General features: G+C 42.2%; 2 protein-coding genes across 4 annotated transcripts in view; one reads left to right on the top strand and one right to left on the bottom strand.

The window, feature by feature from the left end:
- Positions 1-1998: 1998 nt before the first annotated feature.
- LOC102262146 (zinc finger protein 605-like) lies at positions 1999-17455 on the bottom strand. The gene is given in 12 exon segments (XM_014535765.1): positions 1999-2448; positions 2450-4278; positions 4815-4910; positions 5181-5307; positions 6442-6539; positions 10856-10963; positions 11744-11878; positions 11972-12212; positions 13248-13729; positions 15338-15433; positions 15688-15814; positions 17162-17455. Coding segments are annotated over 12 exon segments (3507 nt in total). The 5' UTR covers positions 17192-17455; the 3' UTR covers positions 1999-2310.
- Positions 17456-20256: 2801 nt separating this feature from the next.
- LOC102259664 (zinc finger protein 613-like) overlaps positions 20257-26156 on the top strand; it is an 18388-nt gene continuing 12488 nt past the window's right edge. For 2 of the 3 annotated variants that reach the window (XM_014535761.1, XM_014535760.1), the window contains exon 1: positions 20257-20939. The gene's annotated coding sequence lies outside the window, so the exon portion shown is untranslated. Of the gene's footprint in view, positions 20940-22584; positions 22592-26156 lie in introns of those variants that run through there. The other variant, XM_014535762.1, reaches the window with a different exon arrangement.

The following is a 26156-nucleotide window of genomic DNA, read 5'->3' as shown; positions in this document are numbered from 1 at the left end:
GCAGTCTTGTGGAACAGAACCCTTAACCTGTGAAATTGATGCTGTCTCCAGGTAGAGAGTGTCAGAAAAGAGCTGAATTCTTGGGCACCCGCTGGTGTCTGAGAATAGTTTGTTGGTGTGGAAAACTACCCTCATCCCCCAGGAAAACACACATTGAAACTGGTACCAGAACCAGTATACCTTCCCTCCAAAAGTATGTTTAAGTCCTAACCTCCATTACCTCACAATGTGACTGCATTTGGAAATAATGTAGTTGCAGATGTAATTAGTTAAGATGAAGTCATAATGGACTAGGGTGGGTCCCAAATCCAATGACTGGTGTTTTTATAAGATGGTCAAATGAAGACACAGAGGCATATAGGCAAAATGCCAGGTGATGACGAAGCCAGAGATCAGATTCATGCAGCTGCAAGTTAAGGAATGCCAAAAATTGCCAGCAAGTCACCAGAAGCTGGGACGCAAGAAAGGATTCCCCAGCCGTAACTGGTTTGGCTCAGTGGATAGAGCGTTGGCCTGTGGACTGAAGGGTCCCAGGTTCGATTCCGGTCAAGGGCATGTACCTTGGTTGCGGGCACGTCCCCAGTGGGAGATGTGCAGGAGGCAGCTGGTTGATGTTTCTCTCTCATCGATGTTTCTAACTCTCTATCTCTCTCCCTTCCTCTCTGTAAAAAAAAAAAAAATCAATAAAATATATTAAAAAAAAGAAAAAGGGAAAAAAAAAAGGATTCCCCAAACGGTTTAAGAGGAAGCATGACCCTAATGACACCCTGATTTTGGACTTCTAGCCTCCAGAACTTTCTTTTGTTTTAAGCCACTCTGCTTATAGTACTTATAGTAGCCCTAGGAAACTAATAAACTAGGTTTCATGTTCTAAGCCACATTCCTCATATGAGCAACACCACCAAAAAAGGTGACATTTTAGTCTTAATTTCTTTAAAAATAGCTGCTTGCAGTTTTTCAGGACTCAGTTCAGGAAAGAAAATTTGTGATTACTCATCACTCTTAAATCTCAATTATTTTTAATGAGTGTTTCTCCCTATGTGAAAACCAAATAACAATTTTTAAAAATTTATTATTCCAAAGGGCTGAAAAGAAATACCAGTTCCATTTACATATACCAGTAAACAGTAAATATGGCATTGTGTGTATGGCATTATGTTACAGTCTTCTTCAATCTTAAGCCTAATTACTTCCTTTGCAATTTATATGATGTACAAAAATTTACAATGTTGGCATTTTTTTGGTGGATACTACACATACAAACTTTAACAAGAATTTTGTGGTACACAACTTGTGAAATCTGGAAATGAGTATATACATGTTGTACAAAAATACTCAGAAATAAAGCAAATACATACATCGATGAGCTTCCTTAATTTACTGCTTTGACTATCCAATATATCCGAACATAAAGTGTTATTTTGCATGCTGGAGTTATCTGATCTTCATAACTGACTACTTTGTAGTACATGTTCTATACAGGATCAGAACTTCTATTATAAAGTTGTTTACATAAACAATCTTTCCAACCATTATTATACTATATTAACTCTCCTTAATAAATATCTGATGCACAATAAGTTTGGATTAAATGCCAGAGGCATCTCTTATTACAGTCTTCAGTCATCTGCATTCTTTGGTATGAAAATTCATTTGTTTGGAAGATATTCCAGGATTCACAACATTGATTTTTTCCTGTAAAAACTGAAAATTGTATGATGACCTATCAAAACCTTTTGTGCACTCAAAAAGTTTTCATTTCTGTGTGGTGTATAATGGGATTTTTCTTAAGAAGTTATTTTAGCCCTAGCCAGTTTGGCTCAGTGGATAGAGCATCAGCCTGCAGACCAAAGGGTCCCAAGTTCAATTTCAGTTAAGGGCACGTACCTTGGTTGCAGCCTCCTCCCGGCCTGGGCCCTGGTCAGGGCTCATGCAGGGGGCAACCAATCAATGTTTCTTTCACATCGATGTTTCTGTCTATCCCTCTCTCTTCCACTCTCCCTAAAAATCAATGGAAAAATTTCCTCAGGTGAGGATTAACCAAAAAAAAAAAAAAATGATTTTGACTTTTCAACTCATGCATACATATTGCCTTTCTCTAATAAAATATGAGGCTAAGGTGGTGGCAAATAATTTTCCTATATTCACTGCATTTAAAAGATTTCTCTCCTGATTAAGTTTTCTGAAACTTGCAGAGGTCAAAAGTAATAGAAAAATATTCCTTCACCACATTCGTAGTGTGCCTCTGTGATTTTTTTATATTCAGTGAGATTTGACATCTCGCTAACATCTCCCAGCAGTTAATGTGTTTCATAGATTTTTTTTCTGTATGAATTTCATGTGAAGTGAGAAAGAACTTGACAAAGTATTCCCACACTCATTACATTGGTAAGGTTTTTGTCCTGCATGACCTCTCTGATGGACACTGCTGTATGATTTCACACAAAAAGGCTTTCTCACACAGAGTATACTGATAGGGTTTTTCTCCTGTGTGACATCTCTGATGCCTAATGAGCTGTAAATTCTAGCTGAAGGTCTCACTAGATGGAATGCATCCATAGTATTTCTCACCACTATGGCATCGTTGATGGATAATAAGATGGCTTTTTTGGCGGAAAGCTTTTCCACATTCACTGCATCCATGGGGCCTCTCTCCTGTATGAATCAGCTGATGTGTACTGAGCATTGCCATACTGCTAAAGGCTTTTCGACACTCAAGGCAGACAAAGGGTTTCTCCCTTGTATGTGTTCTCTGATGTACAATGAGCACTGACTTTCGTACAAAAGCTTTTCCACATTCACTGCATTTGTAGGGTTTCTCTCCTGTATGAGTTCTCTGATGGACAATGAGATGTGACTTGTATATAAAAGCTTTTCTACATTCAGTGCATTCGTAAGGCCTTTCTCCTGTATGAATTCTCTGATGTGCTATGAAGGATGACTTATAACTAAAGGCTTTTCTACATTCCCTGCACGCAAAAGGCTTCTCTCCTGTATGAATTCTTTGATGAACAATAAGCTGTGAGTTGTCTATAAAAGCTTTCCCACATTCACTGCATTCGTAGGGTTTCTCTCCCGTATGAGTTCTCTGATGGACAATGAGATGTGACCTGTCTATAAAGGCTTTTTTACATTCAGTGCATTCATAAGGCTTATCTCCTGTATGAATTCTGTGATGTGTTATGAGGGATGACTTTTTATTAAAGGCTTTCCCACATTCCCTGCATTCATAAGGCTTCTCACCTGTATGAGTTCTTCGATGAACAATAAGATGTGAGTTGTCTATAAAAGCTTTTCCACATTCACTGCATTCATATGGCTTCTCTCCTGTATGGATTCTCTGATGTCTCATGAGGTGTGACTTTTTGTTAAAAGATTTCCCACATTCCTTACATTCATAAGGTTTTCTTCCGGTATGATTTCTCTCATGTACAATGAGCTGTGATGCATATACAAAAGCTTTTCCACATTCACAGCATGCGTAACGTTTCTCTCCTGTGTGAGTTCTCTGATGTGTTAGGAGGTGTGAGTTTTTAGTGAAGGCTTTTCCACATTTCCTGCATTCATAGGATTTTTCTGTATGAATTCTCTGGTGAACAACAAGCTGAGACTTACTACAGAATGCCTTTCCACATTCTTTACACTCATAGGGCTTATCTCCTGTATGAGTTCGTTGATGGATAATCAGGTTTGACTTCTGCATAAAACCTTTCCCACAATCACTACACTCAAAAGGTTTCTCTCCTGTGTGTGTTCTGCAATGTAACCTGAGCTTAGTCTTCTCACTGTAAGCTTTCCCACATTCCTTGCATTCGTAGGGTTTCTCTCCCGTGTGAGTTCTCTGGTGTATTATGAGCTTTGACTTATACCTGAAAGACTTTGGACATTCGCTGCATTCATAATGTTTCCCCTCTGTGTGAATTCTGCGATGTCTTTTAGGATTTGTCACCAGACTGAAAACCTTCACATGCAAATTTGGTTCATAGTACTGGGGATGAATGTGAGAGGTTTCATGTAGAGTATGGAAAAATGATTTCCCAGAACCATTTGACTTATCAGAGTTCATGTCCGCATAGTTTTTACTCTGAAAATTTGAATCTGAATTTTGTTCCAAAGTTATTTCTCTTGAGATACATTTATAGGATTTTTCTTTAAATGGAACAAAGTTTTGGCTAAGAGAAAGTATTTTGCCCAATGCATAATTTTCATGATCTTTCTCCGCAGGTTCATCCTTCTCAGTGTCCTCCTGATACCAATCATAAACTTGCCACATTATTTCTAGGGGGAAAAAAAAACAATGAATTCTACCATTATCATAACATGGAGGGTGATGAAATCTCAAGTCACTAGTCAAAGAGAATGAAGAAGTCTATATAGCAGGTGCACAATATAAGTCTGAGGCATTCAATAAAAGAACCGGTAATACATAATGCACTGGAAAACATGGGTGTCATCAAACTTGGCAACAACCTAGGAATATTTGAAAGCGTCATATAAGAGTTATATGAATATAGATAAGAGGTGGAGGAGGCTGGTTGTGCCTACTAAGCTTCAGTAGAAAAACAACTAAGCAAATAAGAAAAGACCAGATGAAATAGGCAAAGATCTGACCCAGGGTAGATAAAAGAGTTGCACCTCCTAGGTGGCTAGAAAAATAGTCATATATGGAAGGGTGGTAAGAGAAGCAGGAAAAATTCATATAAAATACCTTTTTTTTACTCTAACCTCTAAAGGTTCAGAGACTCTGAGAAAAAAAATATTAAAATAACAAGGGTCCCACACCAATAACCAACTATTACTTTGATTTCACTTACCTGGATTAAAATGATTTGGAAATTTTCTCTCTACTATTCCTCGTTCTTCTCCTTTTTCCAAGTAGATCATTGCTTCTGGCTTGGTAGCTTGATAACCTATCAAGTAATCACAGAGAGCTGAGGAAAAGTCCTGTTTCAGAGAATGTATAGTTTAAATCTCAGCAAAATAGAAACTTTTCATTTGGAAATAAAAGTAAGTACTGTCATTCTCTGGTCATAAAAAAAATAAGTTCTAATTTAAAATAAGTCCTATATAAGTCCAAGTTCAAAATCACTGAGAATATGAGTATCCATACATTGTAGCAATGGAGAAAAGACAGGCAATTCATGGGCCTTTGCTGAGATGTTTAGGAAAGTTGTCTTTACCCAATGACATTAGGTTGCTATGGTTTTCTAACATCACATCCCGGTAGAGATTCTTCTGAGCAGTGTCTAGTAGCCGCCACTCTTCCCAGGTGAAATATACAGCCACATCACTGAACGACAATATGCCCTGTTATAACACAATCCTTTTTAGTCTGGAGTTAATATAAAAAAATATATAAAATAATTATAGGATATTCTGATTATTTATACTATGCAAACTCATAAATATTTCTAATTTTGATTTACACTTTTGAGCTGAATTAATTAAAAACTGTCCTCCCTTTGTGCATTCTTCATTCATTCATTCACCCAACATAAAAGGTTAAAACTTTGAATTACATAAAAATCATCTGCAACCACGTTAGGAGCATTGAATATTACCTACTATGTGTTTTACAATAAAAACTGGAAATGAAGCAAGGCCCTATGTCATACAACTTCTAATCTATTTAGGTTCAAGGAACTGCAAATAGGTCAGTGAGACAGGAGAAGAAGCTGGTGAGAACAGATGGCTAGGTAACTAGCAGAAACGGGTCTTGGAGCAATATTTCCTACAGACACTGGTAGTCACCGCATTGCTGTTCATATGCAAAAGTATGCTATGCTCAGAACTGCCTGTTAGAAATTGATTGTGCTACATATTAAATCATATTTACAAGCAAACAGAGTTCTTACTATGTGCTGTGCATCATTCTAAACATTTTACAAATATTAACACAATGATCTGTATAACAGCCCTTATGTAAGCTCTGTTATTATCTACGTTTTATAGGTAAGAGGCTTTTACAGTTTTCGAGCTGTGCCTTTTATATCTCCCACATTTCCTTAGGAAGATAACAGGGTCTACATTCCAGATAAGAAAAATGGAAGAGGAAGACCCATCAAAGACATTTCTTCACACTTAATGTCAGGAAATATTTACTGATCTCAAGGAATACATGTGCTTCCTCCATATGTACAAAGTAAATCTTGTAACATGTTTTTATTCTCTTGTGAAGGTTTCCAGTATTACCACAGGAAAATCTGCAACTCAGTTCTGGATCCTACTGCTGATGTGGCAATGTTCTAATTATTAGCACTTTGCAAGATTCACAGATAAATCTTCCTTCCTGATGGCTACTCTGAATCATTTATTCTGTCTCCCAATCCACGCACATGTCTCCCAGCCACAACGTGTCTATATATGTTGTTCTCTTTGATGGTACACATTTTTATAAACTTCCAGAAATCTAGATAACAAAGTGGGAAATAACAAGCTCACCTGGGACTTAGTCATTTCAACAGCTTTCAGGAAGTGGCCACCACTTTCAGTATCTTCCCTGAAATCCTGATACTGGTGTCTCTCCTCAAGGGTAGCCTCTGCAGGGAGTAATTTCTGGACTTGAGATCTACCTTTTTTCATTTACAGAAGCTGCCTCATTCTAGGAAGCCAGCATCTATGGAGTCAAGGAAAGATTTGTGTGGCGTGAAAATGATAATAAAAGCAAGTTCCTAAACAAGCAAGGAACTATTTTAAGGATGTTTTCTCACTTAACCCTCACAATAACCCTATAAGATACAGACTATAATTATTCCACTTCAGAGAAAACCAAGAAAGAAAAGGTCAAGCACCTAGCTAAAAGCCACACAACTAGTAACTCATGGAGCAAGGATAAAACACAAACCCTCATTATCAGTAAATCCTCTGATCCCAGGGTGAATTGCAAGAATCATCCTTGATCTTAACCAACTTTTTAAAATTAGGGAAAAAATAAATAAATAAAATTAAGGAAAATATCTGGAACAGCTATTTTCAGACATAGAAATCAGAGAAGAGGAGAAACAAACAAACCCTCTTTGTATGCTGGAGAGACTTTCCAGGCCATAACACAGGGAGAAGGAACCCCCAAAAAGTCTGGCAGTCTTGTTGAGTTAATGACACAATTCAAAGTCTGAGGAAGCAAAGATGGTAAGTTTGCAGCAGAACATCAGGGTAAAGGGAGAGAGAGGGAGGGAGGGAGAGAGAAAAAAAGGAGAAACCATATACACTGATATACAGAAAGCATTATATAATGCACAGCCGACTTCATTTCAGGAATGTAAGGATAGTGTAATAAGAACCATCTCAGTAGATGAAGTAGATGAAGGAAGAGGGAGAGAGAGAGAGAAAACTGAAAACTCATTCTTTAGGTGTGCAGATGGTCCCCCTATGTCTCTGGCTAACTACTAATGAACTGTGAAGAAACTACCAAGGCCCTAGCCAGTTTTGCTCAGTGGATAGAGCACTGGCCTTCGGACTACAGGGTCCTGGGTTCAATTCTGGTCAAGGGCACGTAGCTTGGTTGCAGGCTCCCCAGCTTCTTGGGCCCTGGTCGGGGCTCATGCAGGAGGCAACCAATCAATGTGTTTCTCTCACATCGATGTTTCTCTCTGTCTTTCCCTCTCCCACTCTCCCTAAAAATCAGTGGAAAAATATCCTCGGGTGAGGATTAACAAAACAAAAAAAACAACAACAAAAAAGAAACTACCAAGACCATTGAAAGGAGAAGGCATAACAATTCCTAGAGCTCACACAAGATCAGAAATAGTCTGTGTTTTCACTAGCCAGGGTGAAAAGACCTTCTAATACATGGAGGGTGGGGTAGGGCGGGGGTTGAGGAGATTGCCTCAGTAGCAGGGGCAAAGTAACCCTACACAAAAGACTGTTTTGGCCCCACCTAACAAAGCTAAAAGAACGCCTCCAAAGAATCCAACTGAGCTGCAATATTATCAGGAGTACTGATCTTGCTCCTTTACGTCTGTCATCAGTATGGCTGAAAGAAACTCATAAAAATTCAAAAAAGAAAGAATCAAACTATTTCGAAGTAACTTAACTATGACCCAGAGCAAACATCAAAAGTAGTTAAAAGGGTTTAACCGGTTTGGCTCAGTGGATAGAGCGTTGGCCTGCGGACTGAAAGGTCCCAGGTTCGATTCCGGTCAAGGGCATATACCTTGGTTGCGGGCACATCCCCAGTTAGGGGTGTGCAGGAGGCAGCTGATCGATGTTTCTCTCTCATCGATGTTTCTAACTCTCTATCCCTCTCCCTTCCTCTCTGTAAAAAATCAATAAAATATATTTTTTTAAAAAGAAGCAACCGATGAATGCATAAATAAGTGGAACAAATCTGTCTCTGTCTCCTTCCCTTAGTTTCTCTAAAAATATCAATTAAAAAAATAAGATTTTTTAAAAAAATTACCAGACATGCAAAGAAGCAAAAGAACTTAAGAGAACAGACCTAAATTTAAGGACAATATGAAAGAGAAATTTATAGGCCAATCTCATTTATGAACTTGGCTATAAAAACCCTAAATGAAATATTAGGAAACCATATCCACTGATATATAGAAAGCATTATACAATGCACAGCTGACTTCATTTCAGGATTGTAAGGATAGTGTAATAAGAACCATCTCAGTAGATGAAGAAAAGACAGGTAATAAAATAGTATACCCACTCACAATTTTTAAAAATCTTACTCAACTAGAAATAGACAAGAACTTTGTTAATTTGCTAAACAGTATCTACAAAAATTCCATACCATTACTTTAAGCTTAGGGACGTAACAATGATAACCACTCTGAAAATCTTTACCCAAAAATGTACCATGTGCTCACTACGGCAGCACACATACAAAAATGTACCACAAATCAAACCCTGACCAGTAATATGGGAAAAATTAATTGAAGAAATGAAAACTGCAAAAGAACAAACAAAACTGCCATTATGGAATTGCTTTAAGATCAATAAAAAAATTCACTGAAATGTCATATTCAAACACAAAAGTATTTAAAAGAAAAAAACGCATTATTTATGATAACCAAAAAACCTATTAGGTACCGGGAGGGAAAAATGTACAAAATGACAGTTTTCTTGTAGCAAAAGGATACAGATCCTAACCACTCTAACTGAGAGACACAAACAGAGTGAGGTATGAAAGGATCCCAAACCAGAAGCTTCCACTGTCCTTCCTCTTTGGGGCCAGGACACATGACTCATCCAGCATATCTGTGTGTAACAGTATGCAGGCTATTCCCAACCAAAGAAGCTCACGTTTCAAATGTCTATGGTATTTATTAGTTTCATTAAATAAACATGATTAAATAATCACTGCCATGTGACTCATCCTCCAGCCATCCTATTCTCCTGGAGGTTGGACTGATATTACCTGGCTCAAAACCCCAAATCTCTAATCACCGTGATTGGTGTTTTGGGCATAAACAGCCCCATCGAAACTATCTATAGCTATGCACCCACCAGGTGTCACCTCAGCACAAACTATCAGGTCCCACCATGAATACACAGACACTCCTATCACTCAGGACATTCCAACAATTTAGAGGCCACCTCTCAAGAACTGGGGACAAAGGCCAGCCAATTGTTAAATACAAAATAAGTAACAAAAGACTATTACTCCAGGTCCGGGCCAGGTAGCTCAGTTGGTTGGAGCATCATCCCAATATGCCCAGATTCCAGGTTCAATCCTTGGTAAGGGCACAGACAAGAATCAACCAATGAATGCATAAATAAGTGGAACAACAAATCGATGTTTCTCTCTCAAATCAATCAAAAAAATTTTTTTAAATACTACTATTCCAAATACGTTACTGTTTCTATAAATCAGTAAAGAGCCAGGCTGGTGTAGAACAGTGGTTGAGCGTAGACCCAGGAACCAAGAGGTCACCAGTTCAATTCTCAGTCAGGCCACATGCTCGGGTTGCAGGCTCCATCCCCAGTAGTGGGTGTGTGAAGGGAGCAGACGGATGTCTCATTGATGTTTCTATCTCTCTAGCCCTCTACCTTTCTCTCTCTCTCAAAGTCAACAAAAACATTTTAAAAATCAGTAAAGAAAAAACAAGCATCTCAAGTTTAAAATAGGCCAATGAACATGTAAAAAAAAAAAAGATCAACCATGTTAGTAATGAGAGCAGTGCATATAGAGACCACAATGAGGCACCTTTTATACCCAAAAGATGGTCAACAAGCCAAAATGGGGCTATCATCTTAGAAAATAAACAGAAGGATGGTATACCCACTCTCACTAAACATACAGAAAAACCTGGTATACTGTATGTGGAATCATTACATAATAGAATGTTATTGGGTAAGTTTGATAAAACTAAATCAGAAGCCTTTGAAATATGCATTTAATCTGACCTACTTTTATAAATTATTTAAAAAAATATCCAGCTCTGGCCAGTGTGGCTCAGTTTTTTGGAGCTCCATCCCCTGCAACAGAAGGTTGCCAGTTCAATTCCTGGTCAGGGCATATACCTGCGTTTCAGATTCGATCCACGTGCAGGAGGCAACTAATTGATATATCTCTCTGACATCGATGTTTCTCTCTCCCTTCCTCCCTTTCTAAAACCAATTTTTAAAAATCCATAATACATAATTCAGTTTGAAAATATATTTCAAAACATTACAGATAGCTTAAAGTTAGTAAATTGAAGGTGATTCTTATTCTGTTTTATTGATGACAAGCATCTAATGATAATGTGATAAAAAGTAGTGATCTCCATTTAATTTCAAACATAAACTCATGTAGAGAATATGTAGAATACGTATTACAAAAAGTTAATAAAATTATTATAAATAGAAAAACTCCCACTAAAAAGGTATATACTTGAATAGCTATTTTTTGTCAAGTACCTACCTGTATTATTGTGCGCCACAAATTCGTATGTTGCAACACTGATCCTCAATTTGATGTTATTTGGAAATGGGCCCTTTGTGAGGTCATGGAGGTGGGGCTCCTGAGGACCTGTAAAGTAGATATGATTTAAGCGGAAAAACGAAGTCTTAGAAGTTACCCAGTCACACAAACAAGTAGCAGAATTGGCATAAAACCAAGAACTAACGTACTTTCAAGATGTGTGTGTACACCGACTGACACGCAAAAGTTTACAGCACGATTTTAACAATTCATGGACCTAAATAAATGGCAGGTATAAAGGTGGTCATTTTGCTATTCTGACTTTCCTGTATCTTGACATTTTTCGGACTAAAGCGTTGGGGAACAACACCCCGATGTTTAGGACACACCCAAATGTGTGTCCACCTGAAGCCTCCTGACGTCCCAACCCCACCAGCCTCTCCCGAGGGTCCCTACCGGCTCCCACCCCGCACGTGGCGACGCGCCCATTCACGGCTCCACGGGCACCGACTTCCACGAGGACCACGGCCCCCCGGATGCTGCAGCTCCGGCCACGAGAACCCCAGGCGACTGACCCCCAACCCCTGTCCTCATCCACCATCCACCACACCCCGCGGTCAGGGACCATCCCACCTCCCTCTCCACGACCCGCCTCAGACCCGTCACTCACTCTCTCCCGTCGCTTCCGCAAACCGCTCCCCTCAACGCTGAAGCCCGGCAAGCTCGCCACCTCCAGAAGGACGAAGCCGCCAGACAGACACCTTTCGCCCCGCCCCTAATAACCGCCACAAAGCACGTCTGACGTCACGGAATTCCCACGGCGCTGAATCGTTCCAGACACCGCCTCCAGAAATAGAACGCGACCTCGAGTGAGAAATGTGACCTTACCTGGGGGACGCGCCACTTCCGCTTCCCCTCCCCTGTTGGCTGGTGCTAGTTTCGCGCTATGACACTGCCTCCATAACACCCTGGAAGTGAGCGATCTACCTACAAACGCCGATTCTGGTCCCGGTGGAAAATACCCTCTGGGCAATATGGCCGCTCACAGTCCCGTTACCCTGTGCTGAGAGCAGCCATCTTCGACTGGGCGCCGCCATTTTGGAGTAAGCTCCGTACGGAGAGTGAGAGGGCCATTCCAGCGGCTGTTAGCCTCGTTGCGCATGCTCAGTAGCCTGTCACTGGCCGCCGAAGTCTTCCGAACAGACCCGAGAGCTAAGCCAATCACAGGTCGGGCCTTCGCAGAAAAGGGCCGGGCCCACGTCGCGGCGTAGCCACTTTGGAAAACGCAGGGCGGACTCGGTGATATTGGCATCTCCGTCATATTGGGAACGTTCGGGTCAGTACAGTAACGAACCGGCTGGGAGCAAAGAATCGGGGAACGTTTACGGAGAAGATACCGGTAACTCCAGTGGTTCTCAACCTTCTGGCCCTTTAAATACAGTTCCTCATGTTGTGACCCAACCATAAAATTATTTTCGTTGCTACTTCATAACTGTAATGTTACTACTGTTATGAATCGTAATGTAAATATCTGATATGCAGGATGGTCTTTGGCGACCCCTGTGAAGGGTCAATGGACCGCCAAAGGGGTCGCGACCCACAGGTTGAGAACCGCTGCAACGTGTTGGGGGCGGGAATGGGGATGAGGAGACTAGAACTGGGTGCAGAGCAGAGGTGGCAGGAGGGCTCAGAGCGTCTGTTCGTGCGCTTTGTGATGAGAGACAGGGAGGGTGTAAGGAACTGGGGCAAAAATAATGGCAACGACAATGCACGACAAGAAGATATTACTTGCGTCTTGTGTTGCAAGATAAACGGAGATACATTAAAAAAAAAAAAAAAGATCCTGTGTATCCTGAATAGCCACAACCAAGTCACCAAAAGTCATTCTCAGAGGATTTACAGGGAAAGGCGGTTCCGAAAAGAGCCTGAAGGTCGGGAAGTTGGAACTCAGTGCGACAGGACTAGTCATGGAAATATTTGCTCCAATATTCCCAATGCTGATAGGGACTCTCAGGCCCTCAGAACTCCCCTTTCTGAGAACAAATACTACCTTTCTGGGGAGGGGACCCCACACCCGTGAGCTTAAAGTTACTCAGAGTAGTCATCCGGTCACGTTTCTCTCTATGCTCATACAGCCATGCAGAAGGGTTCATTATTTTTTAAAATATATTTTACTGTCTTTTTACAGAGAGCTAGAAACACTTTACAGAGAGCTTTCCCACACATCCTGCACACATGGGGTTTATTTCCTGTTTGACTCTTTTGATGTTCAGTAAGTTGAAATCTCCTGAGAAAGGCTTTCCCACACTCGCTGCATGCATGAGGTTTGCATGCATGAGGTTTGCACGCATGAGGTTTCTCTCCACTGTGAGCGTGCTGATGTTCAGTGAGCTTGAACTTCTTGGAAAAGGTTTTCCCAGACACTGCATCCATGGGGTTTCTTTCCCGTATGAATTCTCTTATGTTCCATGAGCTGAGGCTTCTTGAGGATGGCTTTCCCACTTTCAGTACATTCATAGGCATTCTCTATTCTGTGTGTTTCCTGAATTTTAAGAGACTGTGACTTAGTCCTGATGGGCTTGCTACTTTTGTGGAATTTCATTTCAGTATGAGTTTGCTCGTGATTTGCATGGAGAAAGGATCTTCCATCTCCATTAAACTCAGCAGGCTCCCTTATGTCACAGCTTCTACTCTGGTAGATTAAATCTAAATATGATTTCAAAGTTTTCCCATCTAAATCAAACATATCGTTTGGCCTTAAAGGAAAATGACTTTAGCTCTGCAGAACAATACTTCCAAATGCATGCTGTTCCATTGCCTTCAGCATATTTTAGTTTTGCAAGTGCCACTGCAGATGATCAATTTCCTCAATTTCTAGGAAAGAAGAGAACCGTGAATGCTTCCATGAGCATCATATGGAATAAAGTTTTTGCAAAAACACCTGAGGAGGGCTGACACTTTAGTAGAAAACGTATGATATTAATATAGAAGTTCTAAGTATAAATGTGCCTAATCTTTTTTTTTTTTTTAACTTTCAGTTAAATATACATAAGATAGACCTCGCTGGTTTGGCTCAGTGGGTAGAGCGTCAGTCTGCATGCAGATTGAAGGGTCCCAGGTTCGATTCTGGTCAAGGGCACATGCTTGGGCTGTGGGCTCGATCCCCAGTGGGGGGTGTGTAGGAGGCAGCCCATCAATGATTCTCTCTCATCATTGATGTTTTCTATCTCTCTCTCTCCCTTTCCCTTTCTCTCTGAAATCAATAAAAATATATTTAATATATATTTAATAATATATCTTCTATATATATAAAAGCCCAGCGACCAAATGGCGGGATGACCCGTCGCTATGACATGTACTGCGGCAGCCAACCAGCCTGATCTGGGCCCTGATAGGCCTTCCCCTGGCTGGCCCCGCCCTCGATTGCCTCCCCCCATCCCCCGATCGGGGGCAGGCATGGCCAACCTCCCGGAGTCCCTCCCCTGGGCCAGCCCTCCCCCCCAATAGGCCTTGATCTCTGGCCAGGCCGAGGGACCCCACCCATGCATGAATTCGTGCACTGGGCCTCTAGTGTATACATAAGATAAAATAGACCATTTTAACCATCTGAAAGTGTACAGTGCTATGGCATTATGTACATTCACTTTTTTTTTTTTAATATGTACATTCACTTTGTTGTGCAACCAGTGCCACCATCCATCTCTGGAACGAGTTCACCCTCTCCAACTGAATCTTCTGTACCAGACCCTAGCCAGTTTGGCTAAGTGGATACAGTGTCAGCCTGAGGACTGAAAGGTCCTGGTTTCAATTCCAGTCATGGGGGAGGGGAGGTGACATCTAAGAAGAAATAAATAAGGATAAGTTCCAAAAGATAAAGGGGTAAGTTTTCCTCTAGATTCCTACATAGAAGAGCTCTTGAGTGGGGACAGGGACACACACTAGTTGTTTCTATAGCCTCAGACACCCTCACCACTGTGACACCTTCTCTAAACGACTAGATCAGTGGTTCTCAACCTTCCTAATGCCGCGACCCTTTAACTGTGGTGACCCCCAATTTCATTGTTACAAATTGAACATAATTAAAGCATAGTGATTAATCACAAAAACAATATGTAATTATATATGTGTTTTCTGATGGTCTTAGGCGACCCCTGTGAAAGGGTCATTTGACCCCCAAAGGGGTCACGACCCACAGGTTGAGAACCGCTGGACTAGACAGTGATTTCCACAGCCTTTCCTTCTTTTTTTTTTTTTTTAATATATTTTATTGATTTTTTACAGAGAGGAAGGGAGAGGAATAGAGAGTTAGAAACATCGATCAGCTGCCTCCTGCACACTCCTCACTGGAGATGTGCCCACAACCAAGGTACATGCCCTTGACGGGAATCGAACCTGGGACCCTTAAGTCTGCAGGCCGACGCTCTATCCACTGTGCCAAACTGGTTAGGGCAGCCTTTCCTTCTTGCTAGTTCTTTCACTCACCTGGGTGGGTTTGACTGTGGATTTCATCTTCTAATGTCCACAGTGTTTCTCCTTGTTCCAATCTGGAGAGAGCCTCTGGTTTGCTGACTTGATACCCTAGTCATGGGAAATGATGGAAGACTTAGGCCCATCAGATTGAATTGGGAATCTGTGATGCTAGGAGAATGGTACATTTAGGGACTGCACAATTTGCATGTTTGCAAATTAAAGGCTTCCCTCTAAGATGAAGAGAAATTATACCTTCTCATCTGAGTCCAGGGAGGAGACTAAGTATCACAGCCCAGAGCTTTCAGAAGATGAGAAAGGCCACTGACTGGGCTTTCTGAGTGACACAGGGGAGCTGTCCTCACCCACTGACACCGGGTGGCTGTAGGTCTCCATCATCATGTCCCTGTACAGGTCCTTCTGCTCAGAGTCCAGGAGCTGCCACTCTTCCCAGGTGAAGTCCACGGCCACATCCTCCAGTATCAGCAATTCCTGTAATAACAGTCCTGTTAATATGAGTGTTTATTTATTGAAAGGGAAGGTATGAGATAATAGAAAATATATATATTGGTCCCTGCCCCTGGTATCTGACACAGGGCTCCTGAAATCCTTATCACGTAAGTTCCTATGTGATAAGAACAACATGAGTGTCTTTGTTCTAATGAGGCAACTCTGAGTGGGCTCCTGGTTGGGGGCTGGTCACCAGAAAGACCAAGATGTGATCAGACGCCTGGAATCTTTAGACCCACACCCCATTCTCCTGAGAAGGGAGAAGTGCATGGGGAAGCCTCCACAAAAATCCCAAAAATTTAAGTTGGAAAGCTTCTGGGTTGTTGAAACAGTGCGAAAATAAATAAATAAATATATACATATACATATACATATACATACATATACATATATATATGTATATATATATATATATATTGATTTCAGAGAGGAAGGGATAGGGGGAGAAAGATTGAAACATCAATAATGAGAATCATTGATGGGCTGCCTCCTGCACGCCCCACACTGGGGATCAAGCCCGCAACCCGGGCATGTGCCCAGACCGGGAATGGAGCCGTGACCTCCTGGTTGTTAAGTCGACACTCAACCACTGAGCCACGCCTACTGAGCTCGATGTTTCTCTCTCACATCCATGTTTCTTTCTGTCTCTCTCTCAAAATCAATGAAAACATATCTTCCGGTGAGGACTAAAAAAAAAACCCTACTGATCTGCTTACCAAGGTGGTCACTGGCCTCCCCCTATGGACACTCCCATTAGCAAACCCTCACAATCACTGACTTAAATCCCAATGATTCCCCAGTCCCTGACCTTCCTCCAGGGATGCTCCAGTCCCCAAGGCCATCCTAAGAACTGATCTTCAGACATTCTCACAGGCCAATTCCTGACTTCCTTCATGGACACCCGAATCAGTGACCTCCTGACATTCACCCCCAGTCAATGAACTCCCCCCCAACACCCAAGTGCACCCAACCCCTAGGTCATGCTAATCACTTGCCTCAAGATTTCCCAGTCACTGACCTCCCTGAACAAAGGCTAACCCGAGCAACTCCAATCCCTGACCATCCCCGGGCCCGCACCATTTCTCACCATCCTGCCCCTCAATCATGAAATGCATTCCCCGTATGGCTTGCTCCTCTAAAGAGCTCCCCACAGGCCTCCCCTACCACAAACCCCAAATCTCCACACAAACCCTAAACACCAAACTGAGACACAAACACACACACACACACTCACACACACACACACCACCCCCACCCCCGCTTAATAGATCCTTCCCGCACCACCTGGGTGGGAAGGGCCATGGTCCCTCACTTCTGCCTCAGACTCACCTCACTGGTCAGGTGTAACTTCCCTGACATCAGAGTCTGCAGGCTGCCAACCACCCCCGGGGCGACCTTCCAAGACGAAGATTCTGTTCCCGCTTTAAGGGCTTTGAGACGAAGACACTACGACGAAGTATGGCGGCGCCCGTTAGGGGATTTTTGTGAGGGCCGCCATCATGGAAGACCTGCCGTACAACCGCCTTTCCTGCAGCAGGTGTCCGCGGAACGTCCCTCGCAAGCGTCATGACGTCCATCGTTACGTCACAAGGGGTGACGCACCCTTTCTAACCCGTTTCCGCGGAACCGCGTCCCGTCACCTTTCCGCGAGGCGCAGGAGGATAAATATGGCCGCCTCCGCTTTCTGCTGGTTCGTACAGAAGCTTCCTCCCCTCTTCCCCCCCACACACACCCGCACGCACTTTACAGTGGGCGCAGCCATCTTGGAAAAGGTCACGTGTCCTACAGGACAGGGAGGCGTCCTTTGGGGAGCTGGGAGCAGGTAGAGCCACTGGCAGGGATGCTTTTGGAGAACAGAATAGGGTTTGGAAAAGCCAAGGTGGTGGTAGGAAGGCGGGGTGCCTCCTGTGGGCACAGAGGAAACAAACCTAGTTGAATGAAAGTATCTTCTTCAGCCAGAATTGGTGGTGAAGGTTAGGTGACACCTCTGGGCAGAAGGCGAGAGAGCTAGGGGAGGATCAGAGGTAAGAGGGAGGGTGAAGGTTTGTGACGTGGGGAAAATAGAAAAACAGAAATATTTTTGGTAGAAATTTCTGTGCAGTCTTTATCTCACATCTTTTCACATTTATAGTTTCTAGTGAAGAAATTATTAATATCGGAATTGTTAAGTAAAAGAGAATGAAAAATTCCAGATTGTTGTCCAAAAATGTTCTAGTCATGAACACACTTTACCGACTCCTATCCGTGCTCCCTCAAGAACTCCTATTTAAAGCGAATGGCTGATTTTTATTTAGTATACTAATATACATGTTTTTGAACAGGGAACTATTTTATTAATACTCTGAAAGCTATAGATTGTGGACATACATCTCACTCTCACTTCACATGTAAAAAAAAAAAAAAAAAGAAAAAAAGACAGACAAGCTAAATCTATCAGAATGCCTATTTTCTCACCACCTTATCAATCCTTTAAGCTTTGCCATCTTAAAGGTGAGTAAAAATCTTAGTTTTCTTTCTTACTTTATAAATTGTTTATTATTTCCCCCTTTTCTATTTTAGCTTGGTTATCATTTTCTTAATCATATCCTGGATATTTATACCTTTTTTATATTCCATATATATATATATAATTTTTTTTTTTCCCTAACCGGTTTGGCTCAGTGGATAGAGTGTTGGCCTTCGGACTGAGAGGTCCCAGATTCGATTCCGGTCAAGGGCATGTACCTTGGTTGCGGGCACATCCCCAGCGGGGGGTGTGCAGGAAGCAGCTGATCGATGTTTCTCTCTCATCGATGTTTCTAACTCTCTATCCCTCTCCTTTCCTCTCTGTAAAAAATCAATAAAATATATTTAAATATATATATATTTTATCGATTTCAGAGAGAAAGGGAGAGAGAAAGAGAAACATTAACGATGAGAGGGAATCATTGATTGGCTGCCTCCTGCAAGTTTCACATGGATGAAGCACACAACCTGGGCATGTGACCTGACTGGGAATCGAAATGTGACCTCCTGCCTCATAGGTGGATGCCACGCCATTCTAGCTCCATTCGCCCCACCTTTAAGTAACTACTAATCTACTTTCTGTCTCTATGAATTGGCTTATCTGGACATTTTATAAGTGCAGTCATATAATATGCAGTGTTTGTGACTGACTTCTTTCACCACCATAAAGTTTGAAGGTTTATCCATGTTACAACATGTTTCTAGACTTCGTTTTTACACCTGAATAATATTCCATTGTATGGATATGGCACATTTTATTTTTCTCTACATCAGTTCGTGGCTATTTGAGTTGTTTCTATTTTGGGGCTATTTTAATTAATGCTTCTATAAACATGTACATATTTTTGTGTGGACATATGTTTTCATTTCTTGTGGATGTAAACCTAGGAGTGAACTTGCTGGATCACAGAATAGTAAATGTGTTTAGCTGTTTGAGGAACTGCCAGACTGTATTCCAAAGAGCTGCATAATGAGAACTCAATGAGAACTGTTTTTCTACCTTATAATATTTCTGACACCAAATGCATGGGTTTTTTTCCCACACCAAGGAACTCTCTATTTATCTGTGATAACAAGTGTGTGTCCAATTCAACTCAATTCTGACAATGCCTTCCTTGAGTCAGGTTCAGGGCCCAATCCTACAATATTGCTACCCACCCCCACTTCAGATGCCACTTGCCAGGTGGGGCCTACTGTATTTCTGATGGATTGGCTATAAGTCAGGGACTTCCATGACCTTCTCCTCAGTTTGGTAATTTGCTAAAATGGCTCACAGAACATGGGAAAAGTTTACTTATTGCATTACAACAATTTAAAAAAAATCAGATGTAGTGTTTACATTATGATGGCTATTACATACAATTTATAGCTCAGCCATGTAATATATAGGGTGTCTCCCCAAAATGTATACACTGAATAGTTATTAATTCCAATGGGTTAAATCTGAAAAGAAAGAGGCATTAACTGAGCTATCAGAAAAAAAAAGTGTGAATACATTGAATACATTTTTTAAAATATATTTCTTTATTGATTTCAGAGAGGAAGGGAAAAGGAGAGAGAAATAGAAACATCAGTGATGAGAGGGAATCATTGATCGGCTGCCTCCTGCACGCCCGCCACTGGGGATCAAGCCCACAACCCAGGCATGTGCCCTTGGCCAGAATGGAACCCGGGACCCTTCAGTCCGCAGGCCCACGCTCTATCCACTGAGCCAAGCCGGCCAGGGCCAATGAATACATTTTTGGGGACACCCCGTACTGTCATAACTTTTCCAATCTTGCATAACTTTGTATTCTCTGTGGAGTTATATGCCTTCCAGAAATCCTGGCCTTTAGTTCTCAAAAAGACCCACTCAGTATTGGCATCACTGGAAGCTGTTTCTTCCAGTCCGGGAGGGGGTGAGGGGTGGGGGCGTGTGTGTGGGTGTGTTTATGTGTGTGTATGTGTCTGTTTTTATAGCTATCCCCAGTGAGTGATTCTGAAGACCCTTTTCTGTCCCCCAAATCTTTCCGCCAAAAGCATTTTCGGGGTATTTGCCATTCAGCCTGTACCTTGGCTCTTCTAACTCCGCGGAAAAGTCGTTTTCCTTTGTACGGACACCTAACTTCTAAGATGGCTGCGCCCGCGGTGTCATTTCCGAATCGTGCTCAGTGCAAAGCGGACAGCTTCTCTCCCCAGGTTGCTGAGGTGGACGCAGCCCGCCCCACGTTTGCCTGGCGCCAGTTCGAGCTTCCGAAAGTGAATGCAGTTTGTTTACGGCGTTTTAAAGCGCCGAGAAATGAAGTCGTTCGGTGGCTTTTCACCGTCCCGAGCCTTCCCTGGCGACTCGGGTCCAAACGGCTATTTCGCCTTTTGTACGTCAAGTGTGGAAAGATGGCCGCTCCCTGGATGCGATGAGGACACGGGCGCAGACCTTTTCTCCGTGGGAACCGGAAGTCTAGGCGTCGGTGCGCCGCACAAATGCCTCCGACTCTTTGGTCGCCGCAGACCGGCGCATAGGCTGCGCGAGGACATACGCGGCAAAGAATTCACGGAGGTGCAGCTCGTGGAAGGTCGCGGCGGGGTCACGAGAAAAGCCAGTCTCTGTGTGGAGCTTTCGGAGGTACAGGATGGAAGGATCGCGGTGTCTGAGTGCGAGTGGGAGGGCCGTGGCGTCCGCGGGGGGGAGTCAGCCAGCGGGAGTCTCTGGTTGGGGCGCCTGTGGGGTCAGCCCTGCGGGATGCTGTGGGCAGTAGGGAAAGGCCGGCGAGGTGCCCGGCTGGCAGTCCGTGGCCAGGCTTGGTGTCTGCGTGACTGAGGACTGCGGTGGGGACTGGGTTTTGATCGGGAAGGCAGTGTCTGTTCGCTTTGGGGAATCTAAGATGCGGCTTAATGACAGGAGCCGGGGTCACGGTCAGCAACCCGGGGTCTGGGCTCGCGATGATGCTGATGGACAGTGACCAGTGTTTGGGAAGGTCCAGATGTTTCATGCGTTGGGGGGTTTGTGAGAGCCGAAGCTGGTGGGGGGTGGGTGGGGTGAGTTGCAAACGTACCTTCTTTGCAAAGCTTTGGGCTTCCCACATCCCCCCACCCCCGTATCATCTTGACCTGAAAGCTTGTAGGAGGTGGACGATTCAAAGCACATCTGAAAAAGTCAGGCTGCCACTAAAATGAGGATTTTGCCCTTCCTGCAAATTTGTGCGTCTCTCTCTCTCTCTCTCTCTCTCTCTCTCTCTCCCTCTCCCTCCCTCCCTCCCTCCCTCCCTCTCTCACACACACGCGCGCGCACACACACACACACACACACACTGGTAAATATTTCCTTTTAGCATCATTATAGCACAAGTAAAATAGCACCCAGTTCACCCAATTCAGTTCCCCAATGGTCACCTTTGTTAAAATATTCATAGATGTTTCTTTTAGTCTTCATTTTTCTTTTTTGTAAAGTATATTTTTATTGATTTCAGAGAGGAAGGGAGAGGGAGAGAGACAGAAACATCAATGAGAGAATCATTGATCGGCTGCATCCTGCATGCTTCCTACTGGGGATCGAGCCCACAACCTGGGCCTGTGCCCTTGGCTGGAATCGAACCTGGGACCCTCCCTTAGTCCCCAGGCCGATGCTCTATCCACTGAGCCAAACCAGCCAGGGCTAGTCTTCATTTTTCTGTGCTTGATTTGCACAATTCCAACAAATCTCTGATAATTTGCCTCATCACTTAATTTCATATCATAAACATTCATATAACAAACATAGAATTTTTTCTTTAAATATATATATTTTTTAAATTTCCGTTAACAGTATAACAAGAGGCAAATCCATGCCATCATGACTGGAATCACTCAATGTGTACATTCATTTAGATGGAGCTTAAATACTTAAATATTCAGTTGTCACTTTTAAGAACAGGTTAGGATTCTGCATTTACTAAGGATGTGGCTCCCTGTCCCTCATCTTCACCTTGACTTTTAAATTTTTTGCCATTGTGAATGGTGGTGTTTTTTTTTTACTTTTGACCTTTTTTGTTCTTTTCTTTAAATTTACTGTTACATAGAAGAGCAATTAAGTTATTTTATTTTGTTTCTGCTCACCTCACTGAACCCTTACTATTATGAGCATCCCTGTTCCTCATGATTTTATTATGAAAATTTTCAAATATATAGCAAAGTTTAAAGAATTGTACATTTGAACCGTACCGGTGTGGCTCAGTGGTTGAGCATGCACCTATGAACCAGGAGGTCACGGTTTGATTCCCTATGAGGGAATATGCCCGGGTTGTGGCTCAATCCCCAGTGTGGCGTGTGCAGGAGGCAGCTGATCAGTGACTCTCTCATCATTGATGTTTCTATCTCTCTCTCCCTCTCCCTTCCTCTCTGAAATCAATAATGTGGGGTGGGGCTACAGTGTTTTGGATAGGTTCAAGCCTTGGACTGAGGAGAGGGCACAGCCCTCTCATTGCCACGTGCAAGTCCCAGCTTGGAGGGCAGATCTCTCCCAGCACAATTATAGCTAACAGCTGTAGTTGTGAGCTTGAACCTATGGTCCGAACACATGGCCCCAGGTGCCTGAGTGATACAGTTCAGGTGCATGTAGTTGAGTAGGATTGAAACCCAGGAGAAGGTTGTAAACATCTTGATCACGCCCCTACTTTGCCTCGTGGCATCTGCTATAAAATAAAGACCAGCTTGTGGGCGCTGTCTCTCTCCATCAGAGAAGCAGTATCCCACCGAGACCCAGCTTTCATTCTCTTGTCTGTCTTTTCTAAGCCTTTCACCGCCCCCACTCAGGGTCACTGAACCAGGCTGAGCTGGCATGGCACATAAGGCGCCCTGGGGCTGAGTATGCCATGGCCATGCCGGCTCGCCACACAATAAAATAAATTTTTTAAAAAGAATTGTACACTTGAATATCTATATGCTTAGGTTTTATCATGATTTTATTGTGCTTCCTTTACTACATATCTATCCATATATCACAACTCTGCTTGTCATTAACCCATCTTTTTACATTAAAAAAATGTATTTCAAAGTAAGTTGCAAACATTTATACATTTCCCCCTAAACCTCCCAGTAAGCATATGATGAGAGTTCTATTAAGAGCTTTTTAAAAATAACAGTTCTATTAGTCATATACCACACAACTTACCCATTTAAATTGTACAATTCAGTGGTTTTTAGTATAGTCATAGTCATATTCAACCATCAGCACAGTCAATTTCAAACATTTCACCACCTCAAAAAGAAGCCATGTGCCTTCTAGTTACCACCTCTGTCCTTCCATTTCCCCCATATGTAAGCAGCCACATTCTTTGTGGTCTCTATAGATTTGCCTGTTTTGGACATTTCATATAAGTGCAGTCATATAACGTGGTCTTTTGTGACTGGCTTCTTTCACTCGGCATCATGTGTTGGAGGTTTATCTACGTGGTAGCATGGATTCCTTTTTATCCCTCAATACTGTGCCATTGTGTGGATACAGCACGTTCTGTTTATCCCTTTATCGGCTGGTGGATATTTGGGTTGTTTCCACATTTGGGCTATTATAAATAATGCTGCTATAACATCTGCGTACAGCTTTTGTGTGGGCATGTTTGTTGGTTTGTTTAGTCTATTTTTATTGATTTCAGAGAGGAAGCAAGAAGGAGAGAGATAGAAACATCAGAATGACGAGAGCGAATCATTGATTGGCTGCCTCCTGCACGCCCCCTTCTGGGCATCCAGCCCACAACCCGGGCATATGCCCTTGATTGGAATCAAACCCGGGACCATTCAGTCCACAGACCAACACTCTGTTCACTGAGTCAAATTGGTTAAGGCTGTGTGGGCATGTTTTTACTTCTCTGATATAATCCTGGAGTGAAATTTCTGGATTATATGGTAAGTGAATGAATAAATAAGTAGAACAACAAATCAATGTTTCTCTCTCCCTCTCAATCAATTAATAGGCCTAAATAATAGTTTTACATCAGCTTTGCATGTGTTTGCCATTGAAATATTTCCTCCACCTTAAAGACTAAAGATAGATTACTGAGGAGTAGAGGAGATCAGCTTTGCATGTGTTTGCCATTGAAATATTTCCTTCACCTTAAAGACTAAAGATAGATTACTGATGAGTAGAGGAGTAACAGATAGATAGATAGATACAGTGGGGCCTTGACTTACGAGTTTAATTTGTCGGAGACCGAGTTCATTAAGGAGCTCATTAAGGAGCTCGTTAACTCAAATTACTCTATCAACTCAACGCAAAATATCGGCCGAGAGAAGTTAGTCGGGACACTTGTAAGTCAAGGCCCCACTATAATAAAGGAAACAAAGGCATGATAAAACCTATGTAATAGGCATACAGGTATTCAAATGTAAAATTCTTTAGGCTTTGCTATATATTTGAAATTTTTCATAATGAAATCATGGGGAGCAGAGTAGCTCATAATTATGAGTTCAGTGAGGTGGCCCAGCCGGCTTGGCTCAGTGGTTGAGCATCAACCTGTGAACCAGGAGGTCATGGTTTGATTCCTGGTTGGGGCACGTGCCCAGGTTGCAGGCTCGATCTCCAGTGTGGGGCGTGCAGGAGGCAGCCGATAGGTGATTCTCATCATTGATGTTTCTATCTCTCTCTCCCCTCCCTTCCTCTCTGAAATAAAAAAGAAAAGAAAAAAAAAGAAGAGTCCCGTGAGGTGAGCGCTGAATATGTTTAAATATATATTTTGTTGATTTTATACAGAGAGGAAGGGAGGATAGAGAGTTAGAAACATCGATGAGAGAGAAACATTGATCAGCTGCCTCCTGCACGCCCCCTAGTGGGGATGTGCCCGCAACCAAGGTACATGCCCTTGACTGGAATCGAACCTGGGACCCTTCAGTCCGCAGGCCACTGCTCTCTCCACTGAGCTAAACCGGTCAGGGCCTGAATATGTTTAATCGTTGGATGAACTACCAGACATTTCCAAAGTGCCTGTGCCATTTTACATTCCCACCAGACGTGCATGAGGGTTCCAGTTCCCCCACATCCTCACCAACACTTGCTGTTTTCCTGGTTTTGTTACAGCCATTCTAGGGGCTGGGAAGTGGTATCTCAATGGTGATTTGGATTTGCAGTTCTCTAAAGATTAATGAAGTCCAACATGTTTTCATGTGCTTATGCTATACATACCTTTGAGGTGCATTTCTTTTTACTAAATATAGATTGTTAGCTGATGTTCAGCATGATTTCATGTGCTTATGCTGTACATACCTTTGAGGTGCATTTCTTTTCACTAAATATAGATTGTTAGCATTTTTAATAACTGCATAGTATTTCATTAGATTTGTGTACTTTTACTCATTCAGTTACTCCTCTACTAATAGGCCTAAATAATAGTTTTACATCAGCTTTGCATGTCTTTGCCATTATTTCCTTTGCAAACATTTTTAGAAGTGGATTTTGGATTCTAGTAATATCTCTATTGAAAGTATTCAATACAGAGTATTAAACTATTCCCACAAAATATTCACAGTCATGTAACACTTATAAAAAGTGTGTGTTTTGGAATGTTATCAATTTTTAGATATAAATTTTGTAATCAGTCAACTGACTAAAATTTTAAAATAATTTTTTAATTGATTGAGAGAGAGAAACATCGATTTATTTTTCTACTCATTTATTCATTCATTGGTTGCTTCTTATATGTGCCTAACCAGAGATTGAACCCACAACCTTGGTGTTGGGATGATGCTATAACCAACTGAGCTACCCAGCCAGGGCTAAAACTTATTTTATTTTTTAATTAATATATTTTTATTGATTTCAGAGAGGAAGGGAGAGGGAGAGAGAGATAGAAACATCAATGATGTGAGAGAATCA

This window comes from Myotis brandtii, unplaced genomic scaffold, assembly GCF_000412655.1.
Source record: "Myotis brandtii unplaced genomic scaffold, ASM41265v1 scaffold150, whole genome shotgun sequence".
Lineage (NCBI taxonomy): Eukaryota > Metazoa > Chordata > Mammalia > Chiroptera > Vespertilionidae > Myotis > Myotis brandtii.
This window is presented reverse-complemented; position numbering and strand designations above follow the sequence as displayed.